General features: G+C 38.4%; 1 protein-coding gene across 1 annotated transcript in view; it reads right to left on the reverse strand.

Moving 5' to 3' along the window:
• COG3 (component of oligomeric golgi complex 3) overlaps positions 1–19574 on the reverse strand; it is a 60794-nt gene that overhangs the window by 6892 nt on the left and 34328 nt on the right. Inside the window, exons 16-21 of the mRNA XM_068526701.1 lie at positions 18244–18333; positions 14479–14599; positions 11512–11600; positions 11268–11402; positions 5352–5427; positions 733–860 (exon numbers count right to left, since the gene is read on the reverse strand). Coding sequence (XP_068382802.1) covers positions 733–860; positions 5352–5427; positions 11268–11402; positions 11512–11600; positions 14479–14599; positions 18244–18333 — 639 coding nt within the window. The remainder of the gene's footprint in view (positions 1–732; positions 861–5351; positions 5428–11267; positions 11403–11511; positions 11601–14478; positions 14600–18243; positions 18334–19574) is intronic.

Here is a 19574-nt window from a genome sequence, read left to right on the forward strand (position 1 = left end):
AATCTTACTATTTGCCAAAACAAGTGGAGGAAATGTATCTTCTAGGGCATTACCAAAGACGTTCAATTTGCATTAATATTTCACATGCAAGCACCACCTGTCTAAGACTTATCAGATAATACTTACTGGAAAAACTAAACTCTAGCAAGCCTTGTCCCCCGCAGAGAATAGTAACAGTCTTCTGCAGCAATTTCTTCCACAGAAGATAATAAAGTTCCCAAACACATAAAATGTACTTTAAAAATCAACCAACGCCTTGGGTAAAGACGTGAGCTCAACACAGAGCTGGAAGCTATGAGTACTAAATTTGCTCTGACATTTAATCCCTCCATGGCCGCTGCAAGCCATTTATTTCCGCTACTCACCAGTAAAATGCGACATAATTCCTGAGATGCTGTTCTTTCACAAGTGCTGGGCCCCATCTCATGTGAGGGTCTGATTACTTATTTATTCATTTACCAATTTCTACTTTCAGGTAGAAATTACCCTTGTGCCACAGGTAACCATAAGGAAATTAAGACAAAATGAGGGCTGGGGGCGAGGTCGGGGAGATATAATCAGACAGATGCACGCTTTGTTAAGTCTTTCAAGAATCACAGTTCTTTTTAAGTCAACTGTACTAGAATAGTAGACCAACATTTCAAAATGTTTACAGGAAGAGGAAAGTGGTACACAAGGCAAGAATACTCCAAGAGACCGGCCAACATTCAAAGAGATGATCACGATACTCACCCTAACTGGTTTAAACAGGATGAACTCAGTATCTTTATTGGATAGGTACAATGACATACTTCTCAATGTCAGGGGCAGCTTTGCTTTTATTGTCTTGTAGGCACTTGTCACAAGGTCACTGACTTTTGCTGGAAAGAAATTAACCTCCTTAGTATCAAAAATAAAAATAGAAGAAACATTTCTATTTTAATTCAGAGGGGAATAAAAGGAGAGAAAAATAGCAAAAGAAGACTCTTTACTTCCCCAAAGAATTTCTTTCACTTTTCTTATTTATTTATCAAGTTTAATCACAAGCCCTATAAACAGTCATTAAGTATCTACCGTATACAAAATTCTAACCCCACGGGCTAAACAGCAAAAGAACCCCCCAACCCCCCCCACCCCACCCCCACCCCCCACCCCAGCATGGCTCAGGACATTCACAGGGATAGTAATATGGTGCCTTCGGAATTTGGAGATAAGACGTAAGGTAAAATAAAAGGTCATTTGCAGAGAAGCACTAGTAAGAATTACTTCATAATGAATGAGCTTATTTATTTGTAGAACTGACTCACAGTAAGAGATGCTCTCTGTCTTATGAGATCATTCAGAAAATACCCACACATATTTAATGGGAACTAAAAATCCATTTGTTACGTTCTTATATTGTATTATCAGAAAAGGAAAAGAATTCCAGAAAATTGTAACTGAAATAATTAGTAGCCCAGGTGTAGTGTCTGAAAAGAAGTACAAATGGAAAAGAAGAGTCGTAATCTTTATGAAGTATTTAAAAGAGAAAATTACCTAGAAAGCTATAAAAGAAAAGACTGATTAATAATTTCAAAGATGCTTGACCTCACTCATAATTAAAGAAACGCATATTAAAACAACTGAAATATTTCATATTGGTAAAAATTACCAAGGTTGTGAATATCCACATTTGGCAGGGCTGTGGGGGAACAGGCACCCTCATCCACTCTTGACGGGAGTATAAACTGTTCAGCCTCTTGGAAGGGATATTAGGCAATGTCTAGCAAAACTGAAAATACACATACTCTTTCACTTAACATTTCTACTGCTAGAAATCTGCCTTATGGACATATTTACAAAATACCAAGATATGTGTGTTTATTAAAGAGTGTAAGGAAAAACAAACTAAAAATAATTCAAATATCTATTAATAGAATTATTAAGGAAATTATGCTTTAGTGATATATTCTACACGTCCATTAAATAGAATGGGTAGAGCTGGATATGCTGGTATAGAAAGGGCTCCAAGATATAGAATATGTGGTTAAAAAAAAATAAAAGTAAGGGATATTTTGTAAGCAGATAGGGTAAGAGGCCCCCGAAGAAGGAGAACCAGGACTGGCTTTCTTAACGTTAAGAGAAGCCATTTTGGCCTAAACCATTTTGTGATCTCAGCCTGGCCACAATGCTTGCCCTTGAACAGGTGTCAGTAATTGATGACCTTAAGGGAAGTGAGGGAATGCAGGAACACAGGAAAAGCAATAAGAAACAATAGGTCGGTAATTAAACAGCCCTAGTTCCTCCCCAAGGGATACAGAGAACAATCTGATACACGGCTTTGAGTTCTGCAGGAACTAAGGCCCCCATTCGGGTGGAGGATGGAATGATGCTGTTGACCCCCGTGACTTCAACTAACTAAAGCTTGGATTCTGTCAACCACTGTCCCAGTTCAATGCTGAATTCTCCTCTCTTCAAGCCCCTTCATGAATACATACATGTACCCTTAGCTTAAATTTCCCCAATTTTGCCATTCGGAGAGACAATGCTTTGGGAAAGACCCCCAGTGTTCTCCTTCCTTGCTGCAAGTAATAAATCCTTCCTTCTCCCACTCTGCCTTGGTTGTGTCTTTTGGCTCAATACCCACCAAGAGGCAAACCCGTTTTTTCAGGTAACAATAGTCTAATCTTATTTGTATAACACATCTCAAGTCCATATATGCTAGAATACACATAATTTTGGGAAAGCAGCCATTAACAGTGGTTACCTTTGAGAGAACTAGTTTAGAGGTGGAGGATAGAATTCTCATTTTATACCTTTCCACAGTTCAAATTTTATACCATGTTAAAAAAATTTTTTTAATTGAGGAGGGTTGTATCAGAGCAGGGTGAGAAAGTGCCAATGCTCTCAAGAAGAAAGAACAAACAATCCAAGAATTCCTTATTTTTCATAAACAGATGAAAGCTCCTTTAAGACAATTAATTCCATAGGCTCTGGTCCTATGGTCACTAACACACTTCAGGGATCACTGGTCAGTCTTCAGAGCCCAGTTTTATGTGGAGCCTTGTAAATAAAGTATCCTAATTCTTAAAAAGGTATATTTTCCAGAGTAATTAACAAATTGGCATCCTAACTGTAACTCAATCTCGTGAGTTTAGCATGGAATGACCCCAAGAAGGTGATCAAGTCTGCATGAACCACTAACCCCGGGTTCAAGGGGCCCAAGATAAGTTTCTAGACTGTCCCTGGTACTCCCACCCCAAAGATTTAAAAATCTTTGACATTTAACTGTGGGCTTCTCATATTACAGATCAAGAAAAAGCAACTCCATAGCTCCTTGAGGCTACATGAGACGGAAGATACAACAACTAGGTAAACTGAAGCGTCACTGCTCCATTTGCCAGGATCTCCTCACTTAGAAAGAAACAAAATGTTTTAAATGACAAAACAGCAAGCCCTATTTCGTCTAGTCCTTCTGTCGGTTTCCTTTCATCTACTCCTGCTTTACTAATGACAATTCTAGTAATACTTAAGAGCACAATACACCTAACACTGGGAGATCTATTAGGACTCCACTTGAGAAAATGACAGCGCCTATTTTGAGCAAAAGAGAATCTTCCCAAAGGGGAAAGAAAATACATTAATTATGCATCAAGCCCCTAGGCTTAGCTGTACTAACTATACTTATGACAATTTGGTGGTTTCTACCTATTTTAAGAAAGATTTATTGCACCCAGGAGTTTCATTTACATTAACGTTCAAAATAAAATCAGGTCCTATTTCTAAATAAGCTCTGTAAATGACAAACCTTGAGCCAATAGCCCAATTAATCCAAAGATGATCAGAATTCCTTCTAGAATCAGTGCTGAGTTACAGCCTGACAAGCCTGCTCCTGACCCTGAGGGGTCAGAACAAGTGGTTACCACCAGGCTCACTATGGTTAGAATTTCCAGTATTGTCAGTAAAAGACTCTGGTTTTCTGTCTCTTGACAGAATACACTACTGCATGAAGGATGCTCTCGGTCCTTTAGTAAGATGGCGAAGATTTCAATCTCATATACAAAACAAAGGTTTAAAATAATAAAGCCAGTATAACATTCACTGTCTCCATCACAGTAAACAAAAGGCCTAAAGCATGTCACAACGTTTATTTGCAAAATAAAGCAAATCAGTGCAAACCTATATTGACATCATCGAAGTTCACATGACAAATTTTTGAAATAAAATCCTGCCTTCCATTCAAATACCAGTGATAATTCTCTACGCTTACAAATCTTCCTAGGAGATACATAGCTACTCTTACAACTTCTTTGTTCTACTTCAACTTCAAATTAACCTGAGGCACTAATAAAAATAACTGAAAATTTTAGAATGGCCTCAATTCTTTTTCCCAAAAGAAATAAATACCTGACAGATGCACTCTTTCATTATGGGAAACCAATCATGTTAAAAACATAACTCCAGTTTTGGGTGCCTGTAGACAGTCAATTTTTTATGGATGCTAAACCAGAATCATTCTTTGGATCTCTCTCATTATGAGCAAAAAGCTTCCTACCAACTTGGACACAGCTCACCCATAATTAAAACACTTGATTCTTTCGGCATCTTGCCCTTCTTAGTTTCAAAGGATCTCTATCACAATATGGGCCAGGGAATGGCCAGAAGTATCAATCTAACAAAATGATTTATTCTGGTTTAATGACAACTTAAAATGTCACAACATGGACCAAAAATAACCCACAAAACTAGTCATGATTTTCAATGTCTAATGTTAAAGAGGGAAAAAAACACCTTCTAGCACAAAAAAATTTACATTTAGGAAAGAGTTAATACTGGAAACATCTCCAGCACTTCTGCCAATCAGTGATGGAGCCTGCCAACTCCTAAATGACACCACATTCTTATAATTTTTTTCAAACACTCTAAAACATTAAAGAGGATGCAACTTGCTTAAAATGTAATAATGTCCCACATTTCTTCATATAATACTTGGAAACAGTAGCATTCTCTCCATTAATTTCATACTATCAAACACAGTATTTTCACTCTAAGACAATGAAAATCAAGTGTACAGAAACCACCACACTCAAAGCATTTCCATCTAAGCCGTATTTTATTTTTAACTGGGTGTGTGTGCATGTATATGTATGTATTTATGTATGTATGTGTGTGTGTGTATATATATATTTTTAATTCTTCCTTTCTTGTGATGCTTGTTGAAATGCAAGTCGTGTTGGCTCAATTAAGACCTGTCAGCTCCAAAATGAATCTTGCATTAACCTAAACCACAGCAGGAGTAGGAAACCAACTTCAAGCTGTCGGAGCAGGACTATATAAATGCAAATTAACTGACGTCCTAAAAAAAGAAATCCCGAACAGTAAAATGTGGGTACCTGGTTGAGCCCAAGGCTGCTGAGAGAGAGTATACTTGGGTCCTCCCTGACTGGCCATTGTGTTTAGTGCTGAAACCTAGTAGCGGAGACAAAAAGAAAAAAGTTTCATTTCACCGATGACAAATTAAACTAGTACTGCTCTCAAAAGATACACCATTTGAACGTATGAAAGCATAATGACAATCAAATGTGCAGCCCTAAAAGAAAATGCATCATACCTCATAGTCCTTTACAAGCAATAAAATATTTTAGCAAAACTTCTTCTGTGATTTCAAGGCATACACTGTTTTGCAAAAAGAAAACCATACCAATGTCCTGAGGCATTCAGCCTGAAACATTTCAGGGTAGGAAGACAAAAATGAAGACCGAGAGAAACGTCAACACAAAACAGGCCTCTCTTTCAGTGGACTGTTAGGTTAACATTAAATTACTATCGTATGTTATTAGAAAAATGTCACAGCGGTTGGACAAAATCTCCTTTATATACCTAGAGGGTCCTTTTCTTTGTTACAGAGAGAATGCTATTAAAAAAAAAAAAAAAAAAGATTTTCAGATAGCATCAAAAAGCACATTTGACTAGCCAGTGTTCTAGGTACAAGAATTGGATGCCGACCCTCTGTTCACCTCTCTTTTCATTTCTCAGCATCAGTACAGAGAAGCAAAACCATACATTTAGCTTTCAGACAAGAATGTTCTTAAGATGGCAAATTACGGTACGGCTAGGCTGTAGCTAGGGAGGGTGAAGGACAGAAATGCACAAAACATCTGTAAAAAATGGACTGCTACGTGCCAACGGTCCGGACCATAACCTTGGCCTCAGCAGATAGTCTCATTAGAAAAACCTGAACACCAACTTTTTAGATTTCTCATAAAGAAGGCCACGCAAATATTTAGGCAGAGGATGGGCACAGTATAATGTTAACTCAGGCCTCTCCAGCCCTCTCTCTATTTCTACCAAGTTCATATTCCTGGACCACTCTAGGCCTTTGCTCATGTTGCCACGTATATAAAATCACCCTTTTCCACTGTCACTCAACTCCTCTCTATGTCTTTATTTTTTATTGTGAGATGCAGCTTTTAAAAGTGAGTCATACATACAATTATAGGTTAGACAATGCTAAAGAAAAACATGTTCATGTTTAGTGTATATTATCCCAAATATTTCCCAACGTAAATATATAAACATACTAATGTGTCTACATTTACAAAAGTAGGAACACAGTGCCCGGAAAACTTTTTTTCTCCACTTAAATCTAAATCCTAGACATTTTTCTGTATCTAACTGTTATGCTTTAATAGTAATGGCTGCCTGTTATGCCACTGATTGTTCCAGAATTTAACCAATTTCATAACGACATATATTGTATATAACTATTTTTACACTAAAAGCAAATACAAACTTGTATACTCATCTCTATTTACTACCTAGATAATATACTTATCTTTAAGTTAAACCTCAAGGAGCATTTTCTTCAAAAGTTTTCCCCAATTAGCCCTATCTTTTTTAAAACCCTACAGGATGAAGACAGACCCATTGTCTCATAATGACATTGCTGTATACACCTTAATGTTTACATGTTTTCCATCTTGATTTCCCATTAGGTTATAACTCCTTGTGAACAGAAATTAAATTTATAGGTCAAATTCTATTACACACACTATGCCGAGGAAAAAAAATTAATTTATAGTGCTGCTGAGGAAATTATGTTCCCTTCAGAGGGAACATTAAGAATAAACTTGCAATACTTTAGCAAACTGCTTGAGAGGAATACAAGTCTGAGTTTTCAGCATAAACTGGTTCCACCAGGGGAAACACTTTTAGCTTCGTTATAAACATGAAATTATACTTCCTTTAAAATGCTTTCATTCAGATTTTTTGCAAAAGCAAAATCTTCACTTCAAATTTGTCACATTTTACTATAAAATAACACTTCTTCAAGCACTGACAAAGTATGTTTATATATATAATCATCTTTTGGTCCTCATAATAACCTTAAGTAGGGAGGAGGGATGCAATAGCTATCTCCACTGTAGAGACTAGAAACTGAGGCTTGGAGAAGCTAAGTGACCACTACCACCCCAGTCAGGAGGTGCAGAAGGAGGTCCAGAGCTCAGCTCTCCTGCCTCGAAATGCTATGCTCTTTCTACTCCACCCATGACTATTCCAAGCCCTACTTAAGAGTTTGTTTCAAGCAATATGCAGTACAATAAAATTCTAGGACATAAAAAAAAGTACGGACAGTGTTTTAGTTTTAGAAAATAACTGACCCAAACGTTTTGATATGAACCGCCACCCCCAACACTTAGAGAACAGTATTACACTCCCTAGGGCCATTCAAATACTGAGAGGAAAGGTTATTTCTCAAGGAGCAAGAAACTAGGCAATAGTTCTTCTAGAACCAGTTTCTTGTTCTCAAGAAATTTCATTATTTTATAAAATAAAATTTTATTATTTTATTATTCTCAAGAAATTTCATTAACTGTACCAAAAAATCAGGAAGGATGTTTACACCAGACAGATTAAAATGCTGTAGAAATGCTTATCTCATGTATACAGGTCACACTGCAAAACTTTAGTTTCTTAGTCTGTGAAATGGAGATGTTTACTTACTCCAGGTACCAGGCATGTAATGAGAATTAATGAAAACAAAGCATCTCAAAAAAGAGCGCCCAAGGAAGGAGCTACATAAACAAAAAAGCCAATTTACAACAGGTGAAAGGGGACCAGAATCACACCTGGAGTCTTCAGGCTCAAAAAACAAGTCTTCTGACAACCTAAGAACGTTCTCTATACACTCTCACAGCTTGTTTTATTAGGCAAACCTATATATATTTTAAAAATCAGTCCAAACTTAGAAACAAGCTGAGGACATTTTGTTGATGAAGCTTACATCCAAATAGTAAATACTGAGACCTACAAGCATACATCCAAATGAAAGATGAAATACTGTTTCCTTTCTGCATCTATGGATACTGCTTTTCTTGTGATCATTTATCAAGGTACAAGAACTGGCTGCCTTACAATGCCAATTATAATAAAAGGGGTATAAGATTCTGCACTTGCACAATTACCTTTAAAGAAAATTATTTTAAGGTTTTAAAATCATTTACTCTGTCTCTGCTATTCAGAATACTAGTAACATTGACCCAGTGAAACGTGAAAAATGTTTGGTCCACAGACTCTAAGAAACAATGTCTTAGATGATAACGTATACCTGTACGAACTCTAGTGCTTACAATGCATGTGTGCGTGCTTGTGCGTGTGTGCGTGCATATATATCTTTACCTCTGACCCACTCTATGCCAACAGGACAGGGGAAGAAACCTAAATTTGGAGTAAGATAACATAAGAGGGATGCCGGGTCCTCTAAGCCATAGTATCTACTAAAGAGTCTCACTGAACAGTGAGGAGCAGTGAGGGACCAGGGTTGTAAAGGGAAAAATGAGGCAGCTGTGAATGATCCGAGTAAGGTCAACACAGAGTGAGCAGACAGAGGCGGGTGAGGGAGAACAGCTTCTCAATGATGACCAGAGGCAGGGCCTTTCCCTCCCCAGTCCCACACTGAGAGGAGTATAAAAAGAGGTGCATGAACAGCTATACAGGGGTCCCTGCTATAGATGTGTAGCATGTCCATGGAGGGCCATTACATAATTCAGACTTGGAATACATATTTTCTACATAAATCTCTAATTTTTAAAGAATGTTTGTAGTGTCCAGAATCTTCCAAATGCCCAGAGTTATACCAGATTTACCAAATTTATACTAAGGTCAACTTGGACAACTACCGTCAGTGAACTTTCATTCTCTTGACTTCTAGGAAAACTGTGCTTTTCTAGAAAAAACCCTTTAATGGCACATTTCATTATAGCCAACTTGCTTATGTCAGAAGAGTCGTTCTGCTGCTCTGTTACTGCAAAATATTCACTACAGTATTTCCCACCAGTATTGATGTGGGTGCTCTCCCAAAAATACTACAACCTACAAACTAGTTTTCCATGAGGACAATTTCAGTAAAAACTATGATGACTGGTTTGTAACTTACAAAATATCCATACTTGCACCATTTTTTTTTTTAATCAAAAGCTGGGAGAAAACATTTACACCACCCTCCTTTTATATTTCTGTGGTGGGGAAAAAACACACACACACATTCCAAATACTTGATGAATGGGCTAAAAGGCACTAAACAAGTAATATACCTCAATGATAAATAATAGTTTAACATTTCTATATTTGCTTTTTTGGTATCATTTCTTACTTTCAAAAACTTAATATCTTCTGTCTTTATCACAGGACCCAGCAACAAGTTACCAATGTCTCCCCAGTTAAGACTTAGATAAGTAAATTTGAGAGAGAGGGCTGTCATATTTTTATTCTTTTTTAATGTCCTCTAACACAAGTCTGGACAGACAGTAGAGGCTTAATAAATGAAAGTTCACTTCAAGACTTCTTAAAGATCTTTATGAGGTAAGTCCTTAGTAACAACACTTAGGTTTTTTTAAAAAATGATTATGTTGGAACAGGAAAGTCAAAACTGCCATGATCTGATTTTTCCTTTGCTGGCATTTGCCAGTTGATGGATTCTAGCTAGGAGACAGAGAAATAGACAGATTATTATAAATCAATATATCTGGTAATTAACAATGCAATGATATAAAATCTTCAATTCTCAATCACCTACACAAAATGAAAGGGAAAAATAGCATGTAAACCAAAGAGGAAAATAAATCACCCATTTAAGTAACAGGAAACCCTGACAGACAGGACTGTGATTACTGCCATGCAGGTCCTCATCCAGGAAAAGTGAGAGTCCCGGACCACATGCAGATCCCTACCACGTGGATAAAGAGAAAAGAGCTAACCAGAGGTCTGCTATAACTAACTTTGCAATATTTGCACACTTTCTCTTAAAACTGAAAAACTCTGCAAGCATAACTAGAAGTCCAAACCAAAAAGCTTCCATAATAGGAAACACGGTGATTTCTTAGACAGAATCATTAAGACATGGGTTTACTGTCTCCTTCTTTTTTTTTTTTTAAATAAATTTATTTATTTTATTTATTTATTTTTGGCTGTGTTGGGTCTTCGTTGCTGTGCGCAGGCTTTCTCTAGTTGCGGCGAGCGGGGGCTACTCCTCGTTGCAGTGCGCGGGCTTCTCATTGTGGTGGCTTCTCAGTGCAGAGCACGGGCTCTAGGCGTGCGGGCTTCAGTAGTTGTGGCTCGCGGGCTCTAGAGCGCAGGCTCAGTAGTTGTGGCTCACGGGCTCTAGAGCGCAAGTTCAGTAGTTGTGGCGCACAGGCTTAGTTGCTCCGCGGCATGTGGGATCTTCCCGGACCAGGGATCGAACCCATGTCCCCTGCATTGGCAGGCAGATTCTTAACCACTGCATCACCAGGGAAGCCCCTACTGTCTCCTTCTGCCAAGGTTTTCATAAGAGAGTAATTCAAAATGCAATCTAGGGGCTTCCCTGGTGGCGAAGTGGTTAAGAATCCGCCTGCCAATGCAGGGGACACGGGTTCGATCCCTGGTCCGGGAAGATCCCACATGCCGCGGAGCAACTAAGCCTGTGCGCCACAAATACTGAGTTTGCGCTCTAGAGCCCGCGAGCCACAACTACTGAAGCCCGCGTGCCGCAGCTACTGAAGCCTGCGCGCCTAGAGTCTGTGCTCCACAAGAAGAAAACCCAGCAATGAGAAGCCCACGCACCTCAACAAAGAGTAGCCCCCGCTCGCCACAACTAGAGAAAGCCCACGCGCAGCACTGAAGACCCAATGCAGCCAAAAATTAAAAAATAAATAAAATAAATAAATTAAAAATGGATTTCTATTAAAAAAAAACAAAAACAAAAAAGAACAAAAACAAAATGCAATCTAGGGAAGAATTCACAATTACCAAATATGCACCAAGGTCTATACCTTTGTCAGGAACTCCTCCAGCTGCTCTACAAAGAGCTTGGTCTGTTGCTGAATAAACTGCTCACAGGCCGATTTCAGATGACGGTCTACGTCTTTTTTAGAGTCAAGATAATGTTCTCTTATCTCAGGAGTACCCTTAAAGAGAAGATGACAATTTCCTCCTGTTTTTATGTGCCTAGAAATTACCAGACATGTAAAGAATATCGTTTATCTCCCACCACCAAGGAAACAGACTCCTTCTCACCTCCAACAAGAACTCTATCAAGGCATTGTTGCTATTCAGCCTAAAAAATCTTGGAACAGTCATAGGATTCAGGATTTTAAATGCTGCATCTGTGAAACAAAATTACTCATCCAGTGAACATGTACAGTTTCAACAAGAAGCCAAGTTACTATTTCAGTGTGTAAACATACACTAGTTCTCTACTACCACAGAGCAAGAGGGGTTTCATTTCCACCAAGTCACCTCCATGAGTGGATAAAGTTAGTGCCAACAATGGCTACAGCACTCACACATAATCATCTTCTAGAACTCAGAATTGCAAAATGACTATTAATCACAATTATTCATTTACAGAAAAAAAGAAAAAGGATAAATGGTAATCAATACCTTAAAATTTCACTGCTGTACTTTTGTGATGCTAAATAGGTTTTTTAAGAAAGATTCATATACTTACCCAGCTTCTTTTGTTTAAGATCTGGCTGGCACAGAAATTTATTCATTTGAAGCAGAGAGAATAAACTAATGTGTCAGCCAGAAAAAAAAACACCAAAAGGACATATTTACCCCTTAACCTCCAGACTAATTAGAATCTATGCAAAGTACTAACAGGTCTCATTGATGTTCAAATGCAATAAGGTATAATGTTAGTCATGAGAGGTTAGAGGCTTAAAAGTAAAGATAGCAAGTATTATTAAGTGATAGTCAGAAAAGACCATTTCTTTGCTTTGCCTTGGCAGGCTGGGGAAAGCAAAGCATGAAATGCTTCCAACCCTGGTTTTACAAGTACACACCAGACTGTACTCCCTGCCTTGACCCTGATCTTACTAGGAAAACAAAAAACAAAAAACACACCTCTCTATCAGATTCAGAGTAAAGCTTTAGTAAATGACTCTTTGTTTCTGCTGTCTTTTCTATAAGAAACCTGAACAATTGTAGGTGATCATATGGCAGGATTACATAACCTTTCTAAGGTTTTAGGGAAAACATACTTTATACCAAAATTTGCCAAAATTTTAGAGTATTTCATTTTCTCACACCTCAGTGGATCTGTAGTAGAACGAAGCAGCAACAAATTATGAATTAGAAAAAATACGAAAGAAAATAGATCAGCCCTGCTTCGTCCCATTACTTAAATAAAGTAAGGACTATCAGCGTCTGGCATTCCTCAAGGTTAAGGCACTATTTCCACACCTCACACTGAAAGGAGAGCAGGAAATCAACCAGAATGGTTGGGTGATGGAAGCCTCTGATGAGAATAAACTAAAAAAATTATGCATTCTATAAAGGCAAAAGCCAGGAAATCTGGCTGCTGTTTAAAAAAGAAATTACAAAGTATATGAATAACATACAGGCTTACTATCTAAATACCACCAGAGGGCTTCCCTGGTGGCGCAGTGGTTGGGAATCCGCCTGCCAACGCAGGGGACACGGGTTCGAGCCCTGGTCCGGGAAGATCCCACATGCCGCGGAGCAACTAAGCCCATGTGCCACAACTACTGAGCCTGCGCTCAAGAGCCTGCCAGCCACAATTGCTGAAGCCCGCGTGCCTAGAGCCCATGCTCCGCAACAAGAGAGGCCACTGCAATGAGAGGCCTGCGCACCGCAGCGAGGAGCAGCCCCCGCTCGCCACAACTGGAGGAAGCCCGTGCGCAGCAACGAAGACCCAATGCAGCCAAAAATAAATAAATAAAATAAACAAATTTTTAAATAAATAAATAAATACCACCAGAACCAAAAGGTATTCTCTGTGGTGAAAAGGAGAGTGCATTAGGAAAAGAAAAAAAACAAGCTGTTTTAATATGACTCATGATGAGACGACTTGGCTCTCAGGTGAGTTAAATCAAGTCCGCTATTTTATAAGCACAGTCATTAGGAAAGTAACAAACCCGCTCCTCTTGGAAATCCTATTATGTGGAGTTCCTCTAAACCACAGAATACAGAAAGTAATTTGAATGGCTATGAATTTTCTCAATCCCCCAATACATAAGCGAGAAATTCATTCATTCCATAAACGGATGGCTTAAGGTGTTAGAGCTTAATTCTCTTGGAAATGGTTAAGAAAAGACAAAGTTTAGATAAATTTCTAAGTAATTAAAAGAGATGGATATTTATGGTATATCCTTAACTGTTTAAGATCAACATCTTAGAATTAGAAGAGATGGATATTTATGGTATATCCTTAACTGTTTAAGATCAACATCTTAGAAAATAACTACTTTGATCTTTTAGAAATCATCACTTGTTAATTCAGTCAGAAACAAACCATCAGGACGGATGAAGCACCTTTCCCCAGATGATTCCATGTCTATTACCAACTCAAAGACCCCACCTACATGATTACTTAACAACCAGCTGATTTAATCATAATACAACTTGAGTTTATTTAAGCACCTTAAGCTTACAAAAGCACTTTAATATGTATTTTCATTTATTTTCACTCTTGACGATCTGGATACTCTGGTGAAAGCATCATGACAAGTGGATTCTGCTCGTTTTACACAGGGTAGGGAAGTTAAAACACACATTTAAGATCACAAGAGCCAGGAAATGATGGGCCAGGAACAGAACCTGACTCAGACTCTTAGGTAAGTACTCTTCCTATTTTACCCAGCTTTCTGTCTCAGTTTCTATGAAATAACAAACCCAACTCAATGTTTAAAATCACTCCAATGAGCTGACACTCTTAAGTAGTTATTATAGTGATTTTTCATTTTTTAACTGGTTATGGTAATATGTGGCAGAGTCTAAGAGAGGTAATACTCTTTTGCAAGTTGAAATGCTCAGATATAGTTCTCTTCATAAAGAAAATACAGCAAGTTAGATGTAATTAGGATGTTGACAGCTCAGCTTAGTATGGACAAGTAACATGCTTAGCAAGCACAGCATGCAAACAAATTGCAGATGAACATAAAATAAACCTGTAACCTGTGCTGACACATTTGGACAGGTCAAACACACCCAACTGGGCCAGCCAGGACAATGAAGTACCTCTAGTTTTCTTGAGGTCCAGGGAAATTTCCTTAATGGTGAATTCAGTGTGAAATGGAGCAATTTGTTCACGAAGAATCAAAAGGTGCTTTATTAAGAAAAGTTGTCCATCAATCTGAGTCTAAATTGAAAGACAGAAAAATGGATATTATCACAGATTAAATAAAAATAGGAGCACATAAAACACATGTTATTAATCAACATTTATCTATCTAGGTCTATGGCCCTCAGCCTAACTATATGGTACCAATACTCCTTTGTTGTGCAATGAACTCTTCCCATATTTCCATGTTAGAATTATCTGGAAAAATCGTGCTTCAAACTCTTACTAACTCTATCACCTGTTCTATTTAGTAAACCCAAGAAAGTAAATCAGACAAAAGGTTGTAAAGCAACACATTTAGAAAGAGAAGTCAAATCTATTCTAACCTGGTGCAGAAATAGAAGAAACCATGTGGTCCAATATCAGCACAGAGCAGGAATTAAAAGTTGCAAGTAAGAGCACGACTCTGATCTCTCAGGGCTTCCTAGTTTCTCTCAGGAACCTGGTTTCACTATTTGGTCAAAGTGGTTTCAATATACAGAGTATCAGAAATACTCATATTTATATAAAAGTACAAAAGGAGCCTCCAAATGTAAAATGATTTGGGGTTACCATTTTGGATTATCCTGCCAGCAACAGAGCACTGACCACCTACACCCCTGAGAGTCCCTGCATTTCCTTTTACCCTCTCAGGACTCATCCACAAGAGTCTTGTGATTCAAGCTTAGTTCTCAAGCTCTGACCCAGTCCCAAAATAGTGAATAATCATAGCCCTCATTTCAGAAAAGAGTCTGTATATTAAGAAGAGCTAGGCTATGTTTGCTCCTTCTTGCTGCCACTCAAGACGGAATCTTACTTTGAAAATATTTTTAATGAAATTATACTGCATTAGGAAAAGAATAAAGTTGTCCTTCAGTAAACAATACAGGTATACCTCAGAGACATTACGGGGTTGCTTCCAGACCACCGCAATAAAGTAATTATCAAAACAAAGCTAGTCACATGAATTTTTTTGGTTTCCCAGTGCATATAAAAGTTACATTTAGGGCTTCCCTGGTGGCGCAGTGGTTAAGAATCTGCCTGCCAATGCAGGGGACACAGGTTCGAGCCCTGGTCCGGGAAGATCCCACATGCTGCGGAGCAACTAAGCCTGTGGGCCACAACTACTGAGCCTGCGCTCTAGAGCCCGCGCGACACAACTACCGAAGCCCGCACGCCTAGAGCCCGTGCTCTGCAACAAGAGAAGCCACTGCAATGAGAAGCCCGCGCACCACAACTAACAGTAGCCCCTGCTCGCCGCAACTAGGGAAAGCCCACGTGCAGCAACGAGGACCCAATGCAGCCAAAAATAAATAAATAAATTTATTTTTTAAAAAAAAGTTACATTTACACCATACTGTAGTCTATTATGTGTGCAATAGCATTATGTCTAAAGAACAATGTACATACCTTAATTTTAAAATACTTTATTGCTAAAAATGCTAGCCATCTTTAGCAATAAAGTATTTTTAAATAACCACCGTCTGAGCCTTCAACAAGTCGTAATCTTTTTGCAATAGTAACATCAAAGATCACAGATCACCATAATATAATAACGAAAGTCTGAAATATTGAGAGAATTAACTAAGTGTGATACAGACACACTAAATAAGCAGATGCTGTTGGAAAAATGGTGCCAATAGATTTGTGCAATGCAGGGTTGCCACAAACCTTCAATTTGTAAAGAACAAAACCAAAACCCCGCAGTATCTGCGAAGTGCAATAAAGCGAAGCACAATAGGATGAGGTGTGCCGGTATAAACTTTAAAGAGGTTATTAAAGTGACTCCTCTCTGTTCTCTCTCTCTGCCTCCCTCCCTCCTAAATAAACACATAATCAACATATAAGTATGATTTATTTGATGGAAACTCACTTTGTACTCTGGAACACAGAACATTAGGTAAGTAGGAAATGCTACACATTTTGAATGCTTGCTCTATTTTCAAAAGAACTAACAGCTCCGATGGAGAAAATGGTATAAATACAGATTGAATTTACTGAAGCTGTTGTGATCCAGCTTTGTGTTAGTTTACTGATATACTAGGTACTCAATTTAAGTATGTAAGAAAAATCTCTTGCCTTAAGAAATTCTCTAAGACATTAAGCCATTTTCATTGATCACTTTTTTAAAAGTTGAAAGGCAAAAAGCATATAAACTCAATCATGAAAATAAATTAGCTAATTCTTACCAAATTGAGGGCTTCCTCATACATACTTAAGCACCTTATAATATGAAGGAAACCGAGTTAATAAAAGAGAATAGCCTTACAGGCAATGAGGGTAAAAGACTGAATAATCAAAAGGCTTTTCACTCCCCCCTTTAAAAAGAGGACGGTGGTACAAGAGGACATAAGCATATGAACTTTTCTTTTTCAATGAGGTCATTTTTTTCCTCTGATAATCTAAGAAATACATACTCACTGTAAAATATGTGGAAAGTAAAGAAAGTGTAAGGAAAAGAAAGAAAAAATCATCTCGAAGTCACCCAAAAGCTTTCACCGTTACTTTTTTTTAACACATATGTTCATTATATAAAGTCATAGTGTATATCTGATTTGTATCCTGTGCTTTTTTTTTGCCTTAACATATTTAAGTTAAATTTTATTATTTCATTTCTTTAAATTTAATGTCTGTGTAATATTCCACTATATGGAATATACCACAATTTACTTAACCATTTCCCTAACATTAGACAAGTGTTTCCTAATTCCACCTACCATACCATAAAAAAATGTGAGAGCTCAGACTTGGAAATACTTTTTAAAGTTCAACCTGCCTGGCTATAACTTAACTTTCCATTCTCTTCCAGTCCCCCTGTCAAAATTTTATTTCAACTCTCGATTTCATGAATGGGAGCACATGGTGGTCACAAACAAAGACAGAGCTTTTCTAGGGTCCCAGATTATTTTGTGAGAAGACTTCTGTTTTTTGGTTTTAATTTATCTAAAGTCTTGAAGTTAGAAACCAAGTTTATACACCTGGAAGTCCAGAAAGGTTCACAGGTTTGAAAACTCCCAGCAGCTGTGAAATTCTGGCTGGACCCACCCCGGACAGCTTCCTCCCTGCAGGTGGCAACAGGTATTCTAAGTGGAGAGCGAGGCAGAGCAGCACGCTGAACCACACTTTCTGAGAAAAGTCTCAGGGGCCGTGGGAGAAGCACATGTCGACAGCCTTCAGCCCCAGATCCCTTCTTCCTGATTAAAAACTCTAAGTTACAAAATCATGGCAACTACTTCTAGTCGCATAACCCACGGGCCACAACTGCCTGTCTTCCAAACTGACTGGCTGATTTCCTCCAAGTGAGGCCATTCAACTATTTAAAATGTCATTGCAGGGATGATTATAAAGTGCTACATTTCCTTGAAAACACTGTTTTGGTATTCGGAGGAAACAGCAGTCCAGTACCTCCCAGTTGCTAAGGCTAGAACAAGAAACCTTCATCCTATAGAATTTATAACCTGAGTATCACTTCTGGTACTTTAGCAAAGCTGGCACTCTCATATAGAGCAGTCCTTATTGAGCACTAAAATGAAGTACTAGCTTCTGTCAAAGGGCCTCAACATTAAATCATATTAAACAAATCCTACTGCCAAAATGGCTTTAAATTTCTGTGCCTGTAAATTAATGCTGCATCCCATAATATTACTATAGGTGATAAGATTTCATCTAATACTCCATCAAACCTTCTTTTTGCTGATAGACTCTGATGCTCCAAGTAACGACTGAATGCAGGCCGACAAGGCTTCCTGTGATAATCCTTGGAATACTGCCCTCTGGTGGAATAAAAGAGAAACATCACCTTGCAGCACTTCAAAAACAGAAAAAAGGAAAATCGTAGGCTGTGAGTACAGCTTGCTTGCCCTCATCTGATGGATTAATTTATTACTACCAATACTCCTCCTGGAGTTTCCTATTCCCATGCAACCTTTCTAGACCAGCACATAGTTTCCTAATTTGCATCTCCCAAAACACTCATGTGACCCTTCAACAATATTTCCTGAGCACCTATATCATGCAGCTCTGTGCTAGATGCTGGAAGTACAGTGGTAGGTTCACAAGGCAGATGTGATTCTGACCTCATGGAGCCCTCACTCCAGCATGATCTCATGTTACAGGCTGTTTTTTAAATACGTAAAACCAACTTTATAACAAGGCCTCGGTAGGAATTCCCTGGCAGTCCGGTGGTTAGGACTCTGAGCTTCCACTGTAGGGGGCATGGGTTCGATCCCTGGTCAGGGAACTAAGATCCCACATGCTGCGCAGCACAGCCAAAAAAAAAAAAAAAGAAGCCTCAGTAAATCCACTTCTAAAAATGTACCCCAAGTAAAATCAGTACTGTATTCTAAGATTCATGCACGTGGCTCTTCATCACAATATTATTTAAAACAGCAAAAAAAACCTGGAAATAGCTTAAATGTTCAATGATAGGGGGCTGACAAATAAAATACTAGTAAATCTAAATTATAGAACACTGTGCATGAAATCAAAGAATGCTAAATAGGAGGTGGTGAAATTCTTATAAAACATAATTAAGTAAAAACAAAATCAGGTTACAAAATAGAATGTGAAGCATGATTAATTTAATTCTGCCATTTCTGTATCTTCCTAGAGGTGTGGGATGTTGGTCTGAGCAGGGACTCCTGTCAGTTCCCTTGGAACTGATGGATGGGTAGGAGCAAAATTTTTATTATTAGGCCCCGTTCTGAGCTCTGGTCTCATACCTGATGCTTTATTCTCTTTTTGTACTGCTTCCCTATCTTCTGTTTCTCATGAGGCTACTGTATAGTAAGAAGAGATGAGGGCTGCCTCTTGCTAGGAAGACCGAATATGCGCAGCTTAGATTGAGGCCCTCTCTTCCTCCTGCTCAGCCTTAATGGGGTTTTCACTGGATTTGTCTCTCCTCACCTTTGACTGGTAAGATAGAGAAGGAGAAGATTTGGATGTAAGCTAGGTGAAAATGTAATGGGCAGGCCTAGGGCAGAAAGTAAAAACAGGCAGAGTAACGTCCTTGGGC

This window comes from Eschrichtius robustus, chromosome 18 (assembly GCF_028021215.1).
Source record: "Eschrichtius robustus isolate mEscRob2 chromosome 18, mEscRob2.pri, whole genome shotgun sequence".
Classification (NCBI taxonomy): domain Eukaryota; kingdom Metazoa; phylum Chordata; class Mammalia; order Artiodactyla; family Eschrichtiidae; genus Eschrichtius; species Eschrichtius robustus.